The sequence below is a fragment of the Leishmania braziliensis genome, chromosome 27 (assembly GCF_000002845.2).
Source record: "Leishmania braziliensis MHOM/BR/75/M2904 complete genome, chromosome 27".
NCBI classification, from domain to species: domain Eukaryota; phylum Euglenozoa; class Kinetoplastea; order Trypanosomatida; family Trypanosomatidae; genus Leishmania; species Leishmania braziliensis.
The window spans coordinates 346,910-367,279 of record NC_009319.2 but is presented as its reverse complement, the minus strand read 5'-3'; the positions used below and the strand labels follow the sequence as shown (position 1 = coordinate 367,279).

The window sequence follows — 20,370 nt, the reverse complement described above, 5'->3', positions numbered from 1 at the left end:
TGTCAAGAGCGTACAGGCCTCTGCGTAGAGAAGGGTGGTGGGGTGAATGCGACGCACAGCGATGGCGCACAGGGGGGGGGGTATCCACGACTCAGCAGAACAACAGAGGAGAAGCTCAAGAAGTCACGTTAGACGAGAGGGGAAGAGAGAGAGAGACAGAGACCCGTGCCACACAACGAGCGTATTGATCGCTAACGACCGTCAGCTCTTGCGTACCCAGTGTGAGAGAGAGAGAGAGGAGAGAATGACGAAAAAGGAGACGGTCTCCTCTGCTGTGTTGAGAGTATAATGGAGGGTGTGAGAGCTGAGATGATATTCAGAAGAGCAAGGCGGCGGTGAAGGGGAGAGAGAAGGGAACAGAGAGATCTGTCGCGCCTCAGCAGAGCGCTACGCGACCAAAGAATATCACGGCAGGCAGAGGAGCCGTAAAGGCTGTGCTACAGTGTACGCGTGTTAGTGTTGATCTGTACGCGAGTTTGTGTGCCACTCTGGGACAGAGGTAAGCCACCACGCGAGTTCAGGGAAGAGACAAAGGGTGAAGAAAAAAAGAGCAGAGAAAGTCAGGAGAAGCACCACGACTGCCAGCTCAACGGTAGAGGGAGAGACGTCCCGGCACACGGCTAAGGGGAAGCAAGACACCTCAGAGAAGACTGAGAGGTTCACGGTGGGAGCCGGTGAGACATGTAGAAGCTCCTGATGCTTCCGCAACCACGTGATGAGTACCGATTGCATTGTTTCTTCTCAACGACTCCACTCTCATCCGCTGAAGAGGAGGCAAACTCCTTTCGACCCCACGGCCTGCTCACAGCGGACCCATCATGTGGTGCGCAGCCGCCATAGACACACGCACTGGGGCGATGGTCTGGCACAGCCAGCTGAACCCTGCCCCCTGCCCAACGCACCACCCCCAGCCGCCGCCATCCCGCCGCTCCCCACAGGGTGCATCGGTCGGGGCAGCGCAGGCGCGCCACACCAGCAGGCAGTGAGAATGCGGTGGGGTGCGCTCCAGTGACGCTGGCACTCTGGCCTCGCTACGTCGTGGGTGCATGACCCTGTTGCCACCAGAGGTGGCTCGGCGCAGTGGCGGGGAGGTGGTGGACTGCGTGGCTACCCCCGAGAGCAGGGGAGGGAGGGGGTGGAGGCACTGAGACCTGGGGTGTTATTCCCTGATACGAGATCGCAGAATGCGATGCTACGGCAGAAAACACGCGTGGAGGGCACGACCGTCGTGGCATGCTTGGGGGCTTGCGAGTTCACGGAAGCAATGGCGAGAGAAACTTCATTGGCGTGGACACCCATAGACTGTTGCACGCCGAAGGGAGATGGAACCGCGCGCCCTTCACGATGTCAAAGTCCTTTAAAGCAAGAGTGTATCTTGTTGCGTCTTCTAAGCTGTTTCTCAGGTCCTTTTCAAGGAGTGGGGAGATGAGGTCTGTGGGTGGGCGGAGAGGAGAAGGCGTCAAGCACAAGAGTGTGGGTGATGACCGGCTCTCCCCAGATGTCTTCCAGAGCACGCGGCTCTTCTTCAGGCTAGCAGAGCCGCTGCATACACACAGAGGTACAACAGCAGCGCGGCTACTTCACTTGAATCTTCTTCCTGAAGAGATCGTGGATGGTCTCGGGGGGCCACCCTGCGATTTGGAGTGTCAATACATCTTGGGGATCGCTGCCGACGAGTACTACTTGCGGAAACAGCAATGAAGATTTCTCCACAAAGGAGAGATGCTTGAAGTAGGGCTCCGACTTGTACTTGCGCTTAAAGATGGTGAGCGAGTTCCCCTCCCACGATTCCATCACATAGGCAATATTGCGGAGCTCGATTCGGCCCGACACGTAGGTGACATCATCAGCCGCGTCACCCTCTACAGCAGTGCAGCAGCGTTGGCACTCTTGCCGCAGTTCGGTGTTTTGCGTCATGAAGAACAACGTGGAGCACATGCTGCAGCGTACCGTATCCTTCTCGAATCCGAGATCAAGGCAATCCGCCGCCGTGGCTGGCACAGCCTGCGATGGGAGCGCGACAAGAACGTTCAGAACAGCTGCTGCCAGGCACAGCAGCAGAAGCGTTCTAACGCGCATTTTGACGACCAAATAAGTAGCTTAACCAGTTGGAGGAGGCGAGGGATGTAGGGAGCTGCGCTGGAGGAAATAGAGATGAAGCGGTGTGGACTTGTCTAGTAGAGGTAGCAGAGTAGTAGAAGGGAAACGACTGTTCGAGCAGAGGCCCACTCTTCTCGCGTGTAAAGAAGCACAGAAAGCGATCCTGCCTGGCATGGAGAGAGGCGGGGTGGGTGGGAAGGAGAGGCTGGACTTTACTACCCAGCGTGGGGGGTCGCAGAGGTGTACACGTACGTATACACACCCACACACGCCCTTACGAGTTCCTCCCGGATGTGCTCTTCGCACTTTATTTTTGTTTGTTGTTATCGGTGTTTTTGGTACTGCGAGGCGGAGAGGGAAGCCGCGAGTGACGTTCTATCGTACATGGAGACACTCGTGTGGGAGCAACACGAAGATAAACAGAAGAGCAACAACGAAATAGATGACATACAGCTACAGCTAACAGACACAAGAGAAAGAGAGAGGGGGGAAGGAGGGGGGGGGGGGAGTGACTAGACGTTCGAAGGACTCACCTCACTGCCACTCCCTCCCCTTCTCTCCCCCTCTCTCTCTCTCTGCGTCTATATCTCTAAGATGGTACGAGTCATGCCTCTCCCCTCTCCCGGTCTGTGGAGGTATAAGTGAGTGAGTGTGTATTGTGAGAAGCCTATCACCATCGCTGGGTGCAGAGTAACGCAGATGAGGGGAAGAGGAGGAGAAGACTGGAAGGGAAGGGATTCGTGAGCCTCACTTGGATATCACACACAAGAAGAAACACTGAAGGCTTGACGCGAACAAAGGCAACAGGAAAAACTTCACACACACACACGCACACGACACACAAAAGAGATGGCGGCGCAGTGATGACAGCCACTGCCTCAGAGCTGCCACCGTGCGTCGCGCAAATCTGCATGCAGCCATGGCATAAATGCCTTCGTTCATGCTGAGTGACTGGGACAGAGGAAGACGTGGGCAACGGTAGCACGCGAGACTCCAGTGGGGCGGCTGTCGAGGCAGCGCGCTGCTTCCACTTCTCATTGCATTGGTACTGTACATCGTACATTTATAGCCACGGATACGCACGCACAAACGCACACACACACATACTTTGGGAGAGAGAGAGAGGGGGGGGTACGCACCCGCCTCTGTGTCCCCCCTCCCTCCCCCCACCCGCTGCCATGTAACGCGCGCTACACTCCCGCTTACTTCGAAGCACTGTGGGAAGCGATGGCAGTGACTGTGTGGGCGTAGGTCGAGGTACTGTTCAGGAGGCGCATAAACTCCTCGTGCGACACACGCGGTACCACTGCAGGAAAAAGCTTTTTCGCCAGTGCGTTCATCTCTTCGTCGCAAATGGAGGTAAGCTGCAGCTTGCGCCGCACACACATCTTGAACTCATCAGCGCCGATCAGGCTGTCCTTGGCATAGTCGGTGATGGCGTGGAACTCCTTCATGAACAGCTGGCGGCGCTGATGGTAGAGCTCGAGGAACTCCGCCGCACCTCGAGCCGCCGCCGCGGATTCGCGCTTCTTGCGCTCCTCCTCCTCCGCCTCCTTCGGGTCGTTGAGGAACGACGTGGTGGCATGATCAGCGCTCTCCTGGTAGATGGCCTCCCACGAGCGGTTATCGCGTGCCACCGCGCCACCTTCTGGCATGATGCGACTGGCCACCTCCTCGTAGCTGGCGTACGACTCGTTGTTCTTGTCGAAGTACCGCAGCACTGTCAGGATCTCCTGCTCGGTGACATCCAGCTTGAGCTCCTTCATGATGGACAGGAACACCGCCATGTCGAGGCCGCCGCGCTGGTTCTCGTCGGCGAGGCGGAACGCCTCGGCAAGACCTGTGGTGCTACTCTGCAACATCGCTTGCATCTTGCGAACGATTTTGTTGATGTCAGAGTGGCTAAACTCCTCGGGATTGTGCTCCATGTAGTTCAGCGAGTGCTCATCCGAGTTGAGGATGACGAACGGGAACGAGTTCAGCTCCACGCGCGCGCCGACGTAGAAGTCGTCCGCGTGGAAGTACTCGCCGTCGGCGCGGCGAACCTTCTGGCGCTGTAGAAACTTTCCGCCCACGATGCCACTGTTGCGGATGACGGGCTCGAAGATGGAGACGGTGTTGTCGGCCGGGTAAACGGCCAGTACGAAGCGGCGCACCTTATCTTCCTCTTTGTTGTTGTCCAGGCGGGCGAGAAACTTGACAACGGAGTTGGCGAAGCGGTGGCGGCGCAGCTCCTCGTGCTTCTCGTTGTGGCGCTCCCGCATTTCCTCCTCGGAGATCTCGCGGCGGGTCGAGCACGGCGGCACAAACGGCGGCGGCGTGGCGCCGGGAATGGGCTTGTATGATGTGATGCCAAATCGCTCCGCCATGTAGTCGCGAGTGTATTGATTGTAGTCGTGGATCTTAACCTGGCGGCCGTAAAGGTTGAGCACGTTTCCAATGCGGATGTCCTCGTCAGTGTAGTAGACTGTGTTCGCGTTCTCCTTAAAGGTGACGGAGCCAAGAGTCGAAGAGTCGAACTTGCCGGAGGAGTCCGTCGACCTCGCGATCCGCTGGCGGCTAAAGAACTTGGGGAACGGATCGCGGCCGCTGTTCTGCACATCTTTCTCGACCAGCGCAAGGCTGCCGTCGCTAAGGAAGTAGTAGAGGGTGAGAAAGTGCTTTGTGCCGTAGAGACTGGCCGTGTCGTCCCATGTGCAGTCGCACCGCAGCACCTTACGATCAAACTCTAGGAATTGCCGGGTTGCCCGTACCTGGGCTGCCGAGAGCATCGTGTTGAGTGGGCTGGACGCCGCGATGGACGGGACGTCGTGCGCTTTAGCCACAGGGCGGCTGCGCATGGAGGTGTACGCGTCCGTCGGCGGCACGATGGCCGCCGGCACCTTTTCTCCGGCTTCTTTGAGCAAGGCCCGAGTGAAGGGATCGGCGTCGTACAGCTCGTACGTGCGGCCGTAGAAGGACACCGGCTCGCCGACCCTAAGCTGCGCGGCGGTAATCGGTGTGCCGTCCGGGTTGGGCACGATATGGCGCTTCAGGTTGGCGGTAAAGGCGAACCCGGAGTTGTCCTGTCGTGGCTCCGTCACGCTCATCGTGCCATCCTCCAGGTAGAAGTTGATGATCACCTTGCGCACCCGCTCCATCTCCTGCGCACTGTCCGAGACTGGTTCGATGCAGTAGCCGTAGTAGCGAAGTACGCGTCCTGTCACGTCCTCCACGCTCTGCTCGTTAGCCTCATCCGCCGCCGTGACGGTCGTCGCGGCGTCCTTGAGTGTGGAGCGAGGGTAGGTGCTACCATCACCGGCCCCGAGAGTGCGGTCTGCTGGCACGCCAGGAATGATCGTCGCGGAGTCCATCCGCACACCATGTATCTGGCGACGGTCGTAGTTGCGGCGCATCATCTCCTCACCGCAGGACAGTCCTGGCACCATCGGAAGCCGGAAGTCCTTCTGCATCTGCTGTGACTGACTGTAGGCCATGATGGGCAGAGGGGTGGCGGTGGGGCAGAGGCAACGCTGTGGTCGCAGTCGTCAGCACGGAAGAGGCCGACGAGGGAGAGAGGAGGGGGCGAGCTCAACTCGGTCGGTGCCACGTCAATCGCTACAAAGCGCTGAAGAGAAAAAGCAAAGCGCCCCACAGGAGGAAAGAATACAGCAGCAGTACAGGTTCTACTTTCCACTGGCAAGCGGGAGACGCAGGAGACTCGTTAACGTCGATGCGGTGCGCTTACGTGTCGAAGGCGTGGAGATGGGCTAGCACAGCGAGATGGAGGAAGAAAGGTGGAGAGTAGAACATAGAGGCGAAGCGACACGAGGAGATGACCGCGTCCGTCCCCTCCTGTCCTGCATCCCATAATACGCAGAGAGCGAAGATGCACCGTGAGAGGACCAAGGGGGCTCCCACGATTCGGTTTATGAACGCCTTTTTCTTTTTCAACAAATCCAACGCTGCAGACGGGGGTTGAGGAGAACGAAGATGCCGTGTTGAGGCGCCTCGGCGCTGAAGAGGATCAACGGTGAAAGAAAGCCAGTGAAGCGGTGACCACTCCACGACACGGGTGTTGTTGTTCTTGTCTTTTTCGGGTGTGTGCGTGTGGGCAGAGTAAGTGAAGGGCGGGCCTACTTGGATGTCGTCCGTGGGAGTCACAGAAGACGCGAGAAAACAGAGAAACAAAGCCACGCACCTACTGAAACGCTGTCGCTTTCTTGGAGAGAGCGGCGGCGAGAGAGGTGGCGACGCTGGTGAGGGGGAGGGTAGCGTAGTACGGCAAGGTGCGGAGACGACACTGGATGGTGTGTGAGAACAGAACAGCAGAGAAGACACACCGGTCAAGAGGAGCCACCTCCACCTTCCTCTCTCCGCCTCCCACCGTCTGCAGAAGTCGTTTTCTTTTTCTGCTAGGCGGTGCCTCTGTGTTTCTCTCACTTCCTAATCCTTCACTACAGTGTCATGGCGACTTGGTGAGTACTGCACCATCTCGCAAGCAAAGACGAAAAATGCACACGTAACTCAAGAAGAGGGAGGGAGGGAGGGAGGAGAGGGCGACCGATGAGGCCCCAGCTCCGGCGTGAAACTAGACGAGCAAACTATACGAAAGAGACACGGAGGCCGCATCGCCTCCTGAAAGGAGCTCATTTTTACATGGAGAATCCTACAAACAAACAAAAAGAAAATAAGAGAAGTGAAAACTGCGGGCACCTGCACAGAGGAGGGGGGAGCGTCACGATAGTCGTCATATCACAAGTGCACAATATTCACTTCAGCTTCTCATGTAGTTGGCTGATCAACTCCGTCTAACGGAAGGACACTTCAGCGGGCGGCACCCCAGTGCTCAGTGCTTCCACCCCCTCCCTCCCCTGCTCTCGGGGGTAGCCACGCAGCCCACCCCCTCCCCGCCACTGCGCCGAGCCACCTCTGGTGGCAACAGGGTCATGCACCCACGACGTAGCGAGGCCAGAGTGCCAGCGTCACTGGAGCGCACCCCACCGCATTCTCACTGCCTGCTGGTGTGGCGCGCCTGCGCTGCCCCGACCGATGCACCCTGTGGGGAGCGGCGGGATGGCGGCGGCTGGGGGTGGTGCGTTGGGCAGGGGGCAGGGTTCAGCTGGCTGTGCCAGACCATCGCCCCAGTGCGTGTGTCTATGGCGGCTGCGCACCACGCGATGGGTCCGCTGTGAGCAGGCCGTGGGGTCGAAAGGAGTTTGCCTCCTCTTCAGCGGATGAGAGTGGAGTCGTTGAGAAGAAACAATGACATGTTTACCCCACCACCTTCTGCTCTCGAGAGCGTCCTGCAGAAGTGCGCCTGACTGCCCAATGGGGAGAAATCAGGTCTCCGCAGTCAGTGAACTCGTGCACAGAGAGGCACATGCTAAACATTTTGTGACAACGACGGTTGGTCGAGGAGGCTGCGAGGAGGAATGGCGAAGCTGCAAAGTTGGTTGTTGGCTAATCGCACCACCACTACACCAGAGCCGCCGTACCGCACCTCTGCAATCGGTTGTGCGACGCCACTCGCGTCGGTGGCCCAGCGACGGCAGAAGACGTACACGTCAGTTGTGTCCACCAGCTGCAGCAGACCGTTCTCGTAACCAATGAAAATGATTCGATCGCCTGCGTGGGCGGCAATAACAGTGCAGTCAGCAGTCAACGCTGCCGTACCCGCCGTCATCTCCACCGAGGGCCGACGCAGGGGAAGTCCCTGCGCCTTGGGAGTATAGCTAAGCTTTTCCATCGAGGCAGATGTTCCAGTCACGTCGTTGTTCAGTACAACAGCGCCGTCGTAGGTTACCCGGCCGCACTCCCGACCGGCGTCGTTGAAGAGGGCCACTTCGCTCGCGTGATCCGATTTTTTCTGCCGCACTGCCGCCAATCGCACCTTTGGCGTCCCAACGTCGCACAGAATCGTCGTCAGCTGCGTTGTCCGCACCTTCAACGGCACCAGCACCCGCGAGCGGTTTTCGAACACGTCGAGGCAGAGAAGATCTGAGTTCCTGCTTTGCGTGGTCACCGCTGTGGCCAATAACGACGGCGACTCGTCAAAGTTGCGCTGAATGATGTCTGGCTCACCGACCAATGACGCCATGATGAGCACCTCAGGTGTCTGCCAAGCGCCTACACGAGTGGCAGCATTGGCCATGCGTCTGCGAAAACAGCTCACTACGGTGCCGTCGCTGCCGCATACCAGCAGCCCATCATTTGTACTCGGAGAGGCCTGCTCGTCCGAATCCACCCTGCTTAACCACGTCATGGAGAATGTGCGCTCTCGGCGGTTCGCTGCAGATGCCGTGCCACAAAGAACAACAGCGCCTTCCCACAGGGACAGCACCGTCGGCGCCGCCGCCTTGGGGTCCAGCTGAAGTGCTGAGAGGTGCAGCCGTTGTGATACCCGACTCGCGGCGACCGGTTCAGCAACCGCCACCATGATGGTCGAGAACGCCGCGTCATCTGCGATAGAGGCCACGCTGCCGTTAGGCTTGGTATCCCAATGCACCGGCGTCAGCGCTGACCAGGCCTTCTGCGCCCGTTGCTTGACAGCGTGCAAAATCTGGCCACACGGCGTACCCACCCAGAGCGAGAGGGTGCCCTTGTCGCAGCAGCACAGGCGTGCGCACGAGACCTCTTTGCTGCCTTTGATGGGCACATCGGTCACCTGCCCAAGGCCTCCAGTGGCGGTCAGCTCCACCACGAGGATTGAGCCTTGTTTGTCGGCGGAGACGGCCTTCAGCCCCGCCACCAGGGCGGTCACCTGCTTCACACTAGAACCAACCTTCTCGACAGTGTGTGATGGCAGAACGAATAGGTGCAAGATGCGGCTGATCAGCGGCGCGCCACCTTTCTCCTTGGCTGCCCCGCAGCTAGCTGCCACCTGTTCCACCTCCGGCGCAGCTCGCCACACGCACATAGAGCCATCGGCTGCACCAGTGCACAGGGTGTCCCAGCAGAGGTTGGGTGTCAAGGACAAGCACACTCCGCGGATGGCCGTCGCGTGGGGCTTGGCGGTCCACAACAGCTGCACCTCCTTCATCGCTCCAGCGGCAAAGTGCGCGTAGCTCGCAACGCTTAATGCGCCGTCGATAGTGCCCCACACGAGTTCCTTCCGCTGCGGGACAAGCAAGGGAACAGCTGCGGTGCTGCTGATGGTGCAGGTGGCGCCGCTCTTGCGATGGTACAGGCAGGTGTGATCGAAGAAGCTCGTGCTTACCACGACATTCTCATCCGTGACGAGGCAGTTCACCGTGGCAGAGTGCGCCTTGTGATACCAGCGGCACTTGACATTGACGTAGACTGGCATGGTAGACGACGCTGCCAGATGCGGCTGTGCCCCCGCAGGCGCAGTGCCCTCCACATTTACTTCCCACTCCTGTATGAACCCGCTGGTGCTTCCAGTGAGGAGGTGCGTTGTAGAGGACAACGCAGTCGCCGCGCCGTTGACTTGAGGTGAGGGAGAAACAACGGAGGAGAACGCATTAAAGTGACCAAACGCGGCAGTCGCAGCCACCACCCCGTCCCTGGTGCGATTGAATGGGCACACATGCAGAAACGTGGTGCCACCGTCGGGGTCGACAATGGACCTCACAGTCTGGAAAACCGGGGTGTCGACCGTCCCCATACTCACCACGCTACAGCGGCCCTTCCACTTCGCCGGGGCATCGGGGAAGCGGACAAAAGCCAATGCGCAGCGCGTAGCGGTGACCACCACCGTGTCTGCTGAAAGAAAAATCAGCGAGTGCACGTTGCCCAGCTCCGCCGTGGTCAACACCCACAGGAGCTGCACCGGGTCTTCTCCAGCGAGAACGCCGTTCCAGAGGTGTGGGTTGTGCTGATGGCGCCACAGTCGCATCGTGCCATCGAGACTTGCCGTGGCGATTAGTGTGAAGGTTTCCATCGGCCATACCCCCAACGCAGTCAAGCGACTGCCATGGCCTCGCAGCACTGTAACGCCGCGAAAGCTGGGGCGGGACCATACGTACACGCAGGCCTCCTCTTCCGCACCAGATGCAGCCGCGGAGCTCTCCACGGTCGTGTACACATACGACGCCGCGATTGCGCAGTGATGCACCGTGAACGACGGGGGCAAGAGACAGGCGGCGTCGACGGCGCCGGTGAGACCATTCCACACCAGCAGACGACCCTTTTCGTGCTTTGAGATGACCTGCAGCTGCGGTGTGGTGGATGGCAAGAAGTTCTCTCTGCGCTTGACTTGCGGAGCTGCTACGAGAAAGGACGGTGATGGAAGAGAGGCGCTGCGTGTGTTGGCGACCAACTGCTGGATGCCGCGGGTGCCGGAGACCGCGTAGCTCCGACGCGTCGCCACCTCAGGGTGTTTGTACACCGGGAGTACCTGCGCATAGTTGTCCATGAACGGGGCATCAGTGACAGTCGACTCCTTCGTCACCGCCACCCTGACGTCGGATGTCGGCACCAACTGTACCCCACGCACCCCAAAAGGGCTTCGCAGCACGTTTATAGAAAAGAGAACCTCCTGCATGATACTCGCCGAAAGAGAGAGAGAGGCGACGACGACGATGGGTCACTGAGCACGGAGGGAAGGGGACGAGTGGAGGCGCTGCTGTGCGACATATTCCGCTTTCTTGTGCGTGTGCGCGTGTGCCTCGTCCAGTGAGGGACGAAAGAGCCGGAGAGGATGTGGGGGAGGGGCGTGGAAAGCGATGAGAGACTGTGCGTGCATGGCTTGGTAAGAGCTATTCGTGGACTAACGATACTCATCAAACGCAGAGCTCGAAAAGTGGGCGGCGTGGTGGTCGTCCTGCAGACTCCCTCCCACCCCCCTACCAACGACAAAGAGGAAAAGAAAGCAACGTGAAACGCCACAGTGCCGCTCTTTCAGCAACCTCCGTGTCGGGCGTTGCACATTCGTCAAATGTTTTGTTTTTCTTCTTCGTTCCAAGGGAGACGAAAGGGGTGACTGCCACCGCCACAGTCCTCCGCCACCTCCCCTCTTTTCGGAGCGCACAGAGTACGCCGTATGAGTGGTGGAGGTGGTGGTTGGGGGAGGGGGGGGTACGGTGGGGATCATGAAAGGCAAGAGCCCAATCAGAGGCGCACGTATGCTGTCAGTGAAGGAAGGCACGCATAGGAGCACCAGCCAACGCCGACATCGACTGTCAAGTCAGGATAGAATCATCCCAATGAGGTACTGTTGCCCTTCTTCTCGCGCGCGAGCGTCCGCCGTTGCTTGTGGGGAGCGACATACGGATCTCACCGGCAGCCTTCTCGCTTGGCACGCTTGCGGGTGTGGATTGACGAACTCGAAGTGGTGGGGTCCTCCGACACTGGCGCAGATGACGTGCTGCTTGGACTACTACGGCGAGTAAGGTGACCGATGCTGCTGCGATGAGAGAGCATCGGCGGTGCAGTGGTCGACACAAAGGTACTACGCAAGGCGGTGTTGGTCCCGACAGCAGGGCCCCAGGGCTGGGAAGTGGACTGGGTGTGCTGCATGAGTAGCTCAAGCGTCAGTACTGGGTGATGCATCTCCTGTGGTTCACCGTTGGCCACGCATACGGAGCGGCTCAGCCGTCGAGAGGTCTCTGTGTGCAGGAGGTCCTCGTGGTGCGCCCGTTCCACTGCGGAGAGGAGAGCAACCCGATAGCACTCGTCCTCAAAGACTGTGGTCGGCACGGGGACAGACGTTGAGAAGGCGTCGCTTTGTCTGTGATCATCGCGAGAGCCCTCCGAGATTGGCTGGTAGGGTTGCGTATAAACAGACCTGTGCGCCACATCAGCTGCCTGAGCGGCGAGCACCGCGGCCTCACTGCACTGAAGTGGCACAGCCTGTCCTTGTCGGCCGGTGTACTCTGGGCGTGCCAGCAGAGGCTTGGGGACGCGCTCCCGGCGGAGTCGATACAACGCCAGCGACAGCGGCACCTTGTACAGCGGCAACCAGGATTGCTCGCGGTACTCACCAAGACTGACATGGTCGACACCTACCATAATTCGCGACCTCGTGCGGTCCACACGGTACTTTCGGCGGTCCGAGGACACATCGGCAAGACTACTAGAGCGTGTGCGACGTACAACCTGAACCATTTTAGTGTAGAGACTGAGGAGTGCACGATGCCATAGCACAGGTGCCCCTCCCTGCGCACCTCTTGGCGCCGACGGGGGGAATAACCCGCCGATGTGTGTGACTGACACCGTTGAGGACTGTGACTTCGTCCGCGAGCCATGCCGCTCGTCTACACCGTCGTAATCGCATGCAGCTGAGGCGTTTAAGGAGGCCACAAGCTCCTGCTCGTGCGGAAGTGGGTAGAACATGTCTCCCCCACCCGGGCGGCGGGACAAGAGCGTTGGGATCCCGTTGACGTAGATGCGACTGTAGTAGTCCGTCGGCGTGACGAGGGGTGTGGAGTGGAGGGTCTCGTCAATGTCATCGTCCGCCATCCACGATGCCGTGGCGCGGTGCGTTGCAGAGGAGAAGTGGAAGTGAACGTCCTCGAGCGCACGCCACGGTGGCGGACGACGACTGATACGCGTAAGGCGGAGCTCACAAGGAACGCAGAGGTAGTAGTACGCTTCTCGTGTTTCGGAGGCCTTCGATTGCGCCACGGGAGAGAAATCCCCGACACTTGAGGAGCACGAGGGTGCGGCTCTGGAGCCGCCAGTGCCATTTTCCCCTGATGTATGCACCTCGTCATTGCCGTCCTCCGCGCTTTCCCCTGTATCTCCGCGGGCGGCGACATCCACAGCGTACGATGTGGCGTCGTCCTCGGCAGCCAGTCGGCGCCGCAGGCCGTGCTGCTCCAGTCGTGCCAACAGGTGTTCTACCAGGGTGGCGCGCCGCCCATCACCGACGTTAACGACCTCCAAGTCCATGTTTGCATCCACCCCAGACGCCACTGAGCGAGAGGACACAATGGCGCCGGACTGGTGAAGGCGGCTGCGCAGTCGGTTCAAATCGGTCTCTGACGGTACGGCGCTAGCACCTCCTCTACTCCACCGTGAAGACGATGGCCTGCTAGGCCATGATGCGCGCTGCATTGCCAAATCCGCCCGCAACGAGGGCAACAAACAAGACACGGTCACTTTCCCGCGTGTTTCAGTGGTGTGTTAGCACACACCCCTACAATGCAGTTGTTTAAACTGAAAACATCAACGACAATCATGGGCAGTGTGCTCGTGTTCGAGAGGGAGGGGACAAGAGAGAGAGAGAGAGAGAGAGAGAGAGAGTCCAGTGGTGTGTGTGTGTGGGTGGGTGGGTGGGTTGTTTGGATGAGCGGGTGCACCTTTAATTCGCAGCACTCATCCCACGTGGCGCCACGCATCTCTCCGCAGCATATACAGGCGGAGTCGAGAAGGCGGAGCACAGTCAGCCAGAAGAAAAACGAGTGGGACGTGAGATGCCCTGGGAGCCGAGCCCGGAACTTCTGTCGCCTTACGAGAAGAGTCAGGGATGAGGCACAATACGAGTGAGACTTTCGAATGTGTTACCGTCCAACGGTGAGAGGGAAAAGACCGCGGCACAAGGAGAGGCGACGCTTCGGCTCGCTCCTCCTCATTTGCCTTTGATCGTTTTTTTTCTCTCTAGGAGCACACCTTTACTCGTTCAGACCGTCTTGGTGCGGGGAATGCGATCAGTGATCGTCAGTGCGTCCTACGCGTCTGTTTTCCTCTGCTTCTCTCGCCCAACACTACCCCAGCAGGTGGGCTATCCCAAGACCCACAAATATATGCGTGAAACCCAACGCGTGTGGGGCGAGGAAGAAGAGGCACACACACACAGAGAGGCCTGCACACTCAGCATCAAACTCTCCGCCTTTCTTCCAGTAATGTTTTGCCGCTGCAGGCTGCACGAGCGCCAGCTTCGCCTTCCCACTAACTCAGTGCAACTCCTCCGCGTCGCCTACCATAATCGACATGCATCGCTCTGTGAAGAACTCGTTGACTGGCCCTGGATCCATCACAAGAGAGAGCGCAAACGGCAGCGTCGTCGTAATTTCTACCGCATCCCTTTTTTCCAGGAGCACCACTGTAGACGGTGGCGCAGTCGAAGAAGCGACCGAGCCCGAGAGTGGGCACTCAAAGATGCGACGCACGATATCCATGGGCGTGTCGGGCACCGACTTGCTGAGGGGGGCGCTAAGGAAGTCGCAGTAGCGGCCCTTGAGGGCCGCCAAAGTGGTCCTATCCTTCTCAACCTTGTCATCAGTAGTGGTGCTGACCTGGTTAGCGGAACTCGGGAAAAGTCTTGCTGCTTGCGTGTTCGCGTGGAAGACCATGTACTCGAAGATCAGCAAAGCAGAGAGAAAATGGATATTGCAGTTGGCGTTGAAGGGCGTCTGTCGTGAACGCTGACGAGCCTCGTCGCCGTGGCGAACGTGGTGGGAGCACTTATGCAGGTGCGCACGGGTTGCCATCGCGGACACCCTCAGCAAGGCTTCCACCTCTGGAAAGGCTTCTTGCAGTCGCTGCACCATGACGCCTCTATCTGTGCTATCCATCTGTGGGTCAACGAAGAGCGCCAGCATCTCCATTGTGGAGCGCCATGACACCGCGGTATGCGAGGAGGATGCCACTTGTTGATGACGTTCCATAGCGTGTACGGTATCCTCGCTACACGCGATGGAGAGAGGCAGTACAACCTGCAATACACCACACTCCCACAGATCCTTCTCCCGCTCCGGGGCGGTGGTCCGCGCCTGCTTCAAGAAGTGGGACAAGGAGCGAGAGAGGTCGAACACGAGCACGCCGCCAGCGCCGTGTACCTCCTCACTCATGCGCAGTGACGCTTCCGCTGAGCCCAGAAGAACACTCCTCAGTATGTCTACAGGTGGTATGTAGTCGAGCAGAACGCAGCCGCGCAGTATTCGGGCGACGTAAATGGGAAAGGCGTCCAGCATGGGCCCCTTCTTCAGCTGACGTGTGTAAAAGTTTAGCATGCTGCGCAGTATCGACTCCAGCGCGCCGTGGCACAGGCTTGGTCTCGTCATCTTCAGCGCCGCTAAAGCGTTGATGAAGGACAGCGCCGTGTCCACTGTCAGCGAGGAGGGAAATATGTTGTCGCTGGTGGCTACAAGGGTAACAAAGCCGTCGCACCGAGTGACGCGCAGCGCCGCCAGCGCGGCTGCAAGTTGCGCAACAGTGCGGAAAGGGATGACACCGAGAACCTGTTCTGGAGAGGAGGCAGTGAGGCGGTTGCTCACCTCGTGCGTGATCGTCTCCACTGCCGCCGTCGTCTTGGTCGATGGCCGTAGGCGGCGCAACACCTGCAGCATCGTGACGAGGTCCTGCAATCGGAGATGGTGCACATTTGTGCACACCACCCGCAGCACCAGCTCCACCCGCTGCTGGGTCTGAGACGCGGATGTCATGCTGGGAAACTGATCGAGCAAGGGGAGCAGCTTCACAAGGTCAGAGTAACTCAGGTCAAACGGAAACTCCGCGCTGATGGGGCTCCCCATCTCCGCATCCGGGACAACTGTGCGTTGCTCGGCGTACTGAAATACGCGTTGCATTGCCGCGGCCCCAACGGTTTCGCAGTTGACGACGTACAATACCGCTGCGTCATGCGACGACGAGGCGTTCGTGATGCCTGCTGGCACACACAACGCAGACTGCACCTCATTCTCGATGGCCGGGTAGTCTCGGACGAGGTGCCACAGCTCGTTGAACTCGCTCGGGAAGTTCAGCAGCGCCCGGGCGACGTTCAGCCAGTGGGCTCCGCGCAGAGCAGATGCGTTTTCGAAGATAAAGCGCAGGAGGTTGTTGCGCAGTAGATTAAGGCTCTCGTGGGGGATGTCTGTCATGCTATTCTTTGTAGCGCGCCGGCACTCCTCAACATAGGCGCGGCACGATTTGGAGAGTGCACGCAGAATCCGCACAGCGTCGAAAGCGTTGCACGACGACATGGTCTTTGAGGTCTTGGCTTTGTTGAACAGAAGCACCCACTTTTCTCCAGCGTAGAGGGGTACGACAACGAGCATGTTCAGCGCGTGGAAGCCGGACTCTGTGAGCGCAAACATGACCCTGCTCAGCTCGTGGAGGCTGGAAAAGTTCAGTCGCGAGATCAAGACGGGGTACACCTCCGCGTCTGTCACCCCCGCCTTACAAAGATACTCGATGATCTTGCTTGCCTGCGGCGAGGTCATTTTGGGCAGAAAGCGCATGCGCTGATGGTCTTCCTTAATGCATGTCACGATCGTCTGCAGAAAGCTCGCCCCCGGACGGGCACCAATGATGACAGCCGCGAAGGCTGCGTCGCGAGTTAGTTGGCCGAGAAAGTGGCGGAGGTCTGTGGAGTTACCGCGCCTATCCAGCTCTGTTCCCGCCAGTATCGGCATGACCTCCGTCTTGAGAAAGCGCTTCATCTCACCATGGGGGACTGGATGCGTACGATTTGTCATGTCGAGGAGCGCGTTCAGCTTGGTCGCCGCGTCCGTGATGGCAGTTGCCGTGACCACAGCAAGTCTACGCCTACCCAAACGCAGCATGTTGTGCAGAAAGGGCTGGTGTGCCTGTCTCTCTGTGAGTGTAAGGAGGGAGGGAGGGAGGGAGTGGGGCGGAATAAGGGACCCACCGGATGAGTGGAAAGGGAGGGGAGATAACGGGTCCCAACGCAGAGACCCGCAAGAGCAAACCTGTAACACCGCCTCCTGTCAGACTGTGGCACCTCGGTACGCTGCCCTTCAATCCCCCACGGACACAGATCAAGAAACCTTCGCACGTGATTGCCCCCTACCCCACCCCCTACAGATGGCTGTCCGCAACTACAAGGCTCTACTGACTCCCCCGTTGCTTCCACCCTAGACACCTTCCCCGCGTGAGTTTAATTCTTGCGCTCCCTTTCCTTGCCGAAGAGACCCCACTACATTCATTCACACGCGGGGCAATGGAGGGGTGGGGGGGAGGGGGGAAAGAGGGTGAAGAAGATTCGCGAGGGCCCCAGTACTATAGCCGAGGGAATGCACCAGCCACAGAATGCACGTCTTTGTGATCAGCGACGTGAGTATTCCTCACTTCCAGGGAGAGACGAAAGGTGTGAGAGGGACAGAGAAAAAGAGGGGGAGAGAGTACCTACAATGAGCAGCTCTTCTTGTCAGACGAGGGTCCATCCCCTGCAGGGTCGAGCGAGATGGCACGCATGACATGCTGCCACGACACTCGCATACATTCACGCACAGGGGGCTCGTAAGAGAGGCAGCACGTTTCCCACGATGTGTGGCTTCGAGAGCTTTTCTATCGGCCTGTAGCGCCATTTTTGGACTTTGGCAGTGTTGGCGCAGCTGCACGTTAGAAGCACGTACTCAGCCTGTTGTAACGGAAGGCGCTTCACGAGTTACCCCAGTCGCCTCGGCGCTCAGCACGGTACCAGCCGAGGGAGGGGGAAAGGAGAGATGAGCGTTTACCCTGCTTTGAACGCCACAGCATTCCCCCTCATTGCATTATTCGACTCGTCGCCTGCACAGAGACTGCTGCTCCTCGGTGTGCCGCCGACGCTGCTTTTCTTCGTGGAGGTTGTGTATGTGGCGGTTAAGCTCCATTATGCGCTCCAATAGGGCTTCTCGCGACGAAAGTAGCAGCGCTGTCCACGCTGCCGCCACCGCGTCGCGGTTCCTTGCCGTGGTGCTCCAGCGAGTGCCGCCAGCGAAGATGTGCTCGGGTTGTTCTCTCAGCTGCCTCGTAATGCGCCGCTTTCGCTCTACCTCGGCGCGGACGTCGTAGAGGCACTTGGAGCACAGATCCCACGTCGTGGTGCCCCAATCGAGCCCCTCAACGCACGACGAGGCCACTGCCTCTCCTGTGATACGCACGCCATTACAGAGGATACCTAAGTGGTTGAAGTACATCAGAAAAAGGGCAAAGGCGGCCTGGCGAGGAGTGGAACCGGTCAAGGGAACCAAGAACCGCTCTTCCTCGTCGGGGTCGGAGGAGTCCCGGCACCGTCCTAGCGACGCTGTCTCGGCATATGGGCGGAGTCGCTTTCGCAGTCGGGTGACCACCGTTTCCCTTGCAAACTCCACCGCGTCAAATCGTGGTGTGGTGTCCGTCGCTGCGGCAAAACGAGGAACACCTGTGTAACACGTAAAGGAGGCGGCCACACAACGCACACCGTCTGGTGGAACTGCTGCCGCGCTGTTCGCCTCGAGATCTGGCGGGCATTGCTGGGTGCCGGTGGCTGGTTGACTTTCTACGTCCTCGACGAGCGAAATGGGCTGGCCGCGGAAGCGCAGTGGAAACGGAAGGCGTGGTGGGAGGTAGAGAGAGACCCCGCTGCCGCGCACGTCGCGGTGTGACCGCATGAAGAGTCGGAGCTCTTCCGCGTCGGTCCATACTGTCCTCCACGCTTGGCACTTCGGCGACTGTCCTTGGTGACCGGGACGCGTCGCCAACCGGCTCAACCACCTATTGACGTTATCCATCCCTATCTTCACTGCGTGACGCGGTGACGTGACTGTTGGCCCTGTGCTGCCCGCGGCGCTGAAGGAGCTTGTGCGACATGTAAAGCGCTTCGGGCAAGGATCAGAGCCGCTAGGGGGTAGAGGTAGTTCAGAGGTGCACACAGTCAGCGGGCATTCTGGTCGAATTAGGTGTGTCTCGCCGGTGCGAAAGACGTGCTCGTTTGCCTGTTGCAGAGTCCGACGTGCGAGGTTGTCGTGCGTGCTGTGTTCTGTGTCGTCGTCCACAGCCATTGTGCTGGGCGTGTACACAACGGAGCTCGTAAACTCCACGAACGACTCATCGATCGGGTCAATGATGACACCGCCACTCAGCACACCGAAGCAGTTAAAGAGAGGACAGTCCGAGTCGACGGTACGCCTCGTTTCCTCCGGTGAGCTAGCAGACACATTGCCGTGGGCGGTCGCCGAGGGCATCGTGGGGGCTGCTGTTGCCGCCTCACGATGAACGCCAGAAAACACGTCCGCTGGACGGAATCGGCCGCTGGCGTCGGCCGTTCGGCATAAAAGGCCATTTAAGAGAAGAAACACACCAGGCGCATCCACTTGCCGGAAGGCCGATGAAGCAGACGGACTACTCGGTAGCGGCGGTGTACTGCCTATCGTGACCTCGTGCTGCAAATTCGCGCCCGAGGATGAGCAGCATGAGGATGGGTGAGGCATACACTCGCGCCTTAACAGAAAATCCTAATGCGCTCTCTTCCCCCTCACGCTCTTCAAAAAAAGAGAAAAAAAAGGAAAAGAGGACGGGGCAGCGGCGGCGTGGGTTCGTTATTGCCGTTGAGGTTGACACAAGAAGGGAAACAGCCAGCAGCATCCGCCCAGGTGCGGGAGAAGTCCAAGCGTGGAAGGGTGAAGGGTAGAACGTTCTCCGTCGAACGAGGTTCTTCACATAACACAACAGAGCACGCTCGGTCGATCCAAAAAGAGCTCGCTAAGGTCGGTGCAGGGATGAGGATGTCGCCTGGCTTGCCGTGGTCGCCTTTCAGTCTGCAGCTTCAGGTCTACATCACGCCGTAGTCACCGCCTCGCAGCCACGTACAAGTGCTGCCTCACGAAGGCGTGCGCGAGCACAGCCTACACCACCGGTCATGGCAAGAGCGACACTCTTCGGCTTTGCTGTTCTTTTCTTTTTTTCTTGAAGGAATGAACATTTAGTGAGCGCATCGCACCCCCGTGCCAACCCCTTCACTCCCTTGCTCACGTCAACGGAGACTGGTCACCGAGGGGGTGGGGGTGCTCAGAAAATTCGAGCTTACATCAATGATGGAAAACCGAGAGGTTTGTGTGTGAGTGTGAGTGTGCGTGTATGTGTGTGTGTGTGGGGGGGGGGGGGAGAGTTGGAAAGAAGAGATGCACATTACAGCCTCTCCCCCCAAGTAACGACCTGTACACACATGCAGGAATATAAACACGTAGGGTAAGCAACAGATGGGAGACATCAGTGAAACAGAAAAGCATACGAGGCAACCACTCGCGCCATGGCTGCGCTCCTCCTCCCTGGCCCTCGCCAGCGACCCAAGAGGAAAAAAAATAAAACGACCAAAAGAAGAAAATGATCGCGTCTCGGATCCGCCCACCGGCACGGCAGAGCGGGGTAAGGAGGGCGGGGGGCCGGCAGTGACCTAGACGCCACCGGGGGGGGCTGCGCAGGGTCGGGGGGGGTGTGAAGGAGGGGGGAGGGGGGTGGGGGGGCCTCGCCTCGCCCCCCCGGAAGGGCGGCAGGGCAAACATGCGGGCCCGGGGCGGGTGTTCGGTATGCCCCCCGGCTGTTACGAGGGTGGGGGGGGGTGGCTGGGCAATCCAAGTATGGCGAATAAGGCCCACCCCGTCCGGTTGGGACTGGGCGGAGAAGAGC

General features: G+C 59.0%; 6 protein-coding genes across 6 annotated transcripts; all 6 read right to left on the bottom strand.

The window, feature by feature from the left end:
• Window positions 1-1,575: 1,575 nt before the first annotated feature.
• Window positions 1,576-1,938, bottom strand: LBRM_27_0950 (hypothetical protein; the record flags this gene model as incomplete). The annotated part of the gene is made up of 1 exon (XM_001565804.1): window positions 1,576-1,938. The coding sequence occupies one exon, from the start codon at window positions 1,936-1,938 to the stop codon at window positions 1,576-1,578; it is 363 nt and encodes a 120-aa protein (XP_001565854.1).
• A 1,364-nt stretch (window positions 1,939-3,302) lies between these two features.
• Window positions 3,303-5,576, bottom strand: LBRM_27_0940 (conserved hypothetical protein; the record flags this gene model as incomplete). Its single annotated transcript, XM_001565803.1, has 1 exon — window positions 3,303-5,576. The coding sequence occupies one exon, from the start codon at window positions 5,574-5,576 to the stop codon at window positions 3,303-3,305; it is 2,274 nt and encodes a 757-aa protein (XP_001565853.1).
• A 1,889-nt stretch (window positions 5,577-7,465) lies between these two features.
• Window positions 7,466-10,585, bottom strand: LBRM_27_0930 (conserved hypothetical protein; the record flags this gene model as incomplete). The annotated part of the gene is made up of 1 exon (XM_001565802.1): window positions 7,466-10,585. One exon carries the CDS (start codon window positions 10,583-10,585, stop codon window positions 7,466-7,468), a length of 3,120 nt encoding a protein of 1,039 aa, XP_001565852.1.
• A 731-nt stretch (window positions 10,586-11,316) lies between these two features.
• LBRM_27_0920 (conserved hypothetical protein) lies at window positions 11,317-12,933 on the bottom strand (the record flags this gene model as incomplete). Its single annotated transcript, XM_001565801.1, has 1 exon — window positions 11,317-12,933. One exon carries the CDS (start codon window positions 12,931-12,933, stop codon window positions 11,317-11,319), a length of 1,617 nt encoding a protein of 538 aa, XP_001565851.1.
• A 1,004-nt stretch (window positions 12,934-13,937) lies between these two features.
• LBRM_27_0910 (conserved hypothetical protein) lies at window positions 13,938-16,547 on the bottom strand (the record flags this gene model as incomplete). The annotated part of the gene is made up of 1 exon (XM_001565800.2): window positions 13,938-16,547. The coding sequence occupies one exon, from the start codon at window positions 16,545-16,547 to the stop codon at window positions 13,938-13,940; it is 2,610 nt and encodes an 869-aa protein (XP_001565850.2).
• A 951-nt stretch (window positions 16,548-17,498) lies between these two features.
• Window positions 17,499-18,929, bottom strand: LBRM_27_0900 (conserved hypothetical protein; the record flags this gene model as incomplete). The annotated part of the gene is made up of 1 exon (XM_001565799.1): window positions 17,499-18,929. One exon carries the CDS (start codon window positions 18,927-18,929, stop codon window positions 17,499-17,501), a length of 1,431 nt encoding a protein of 476 aa, XP_001565849.1.
• Window positions 18,930-20,370: the final 1,441 nt, after the last annotated feature.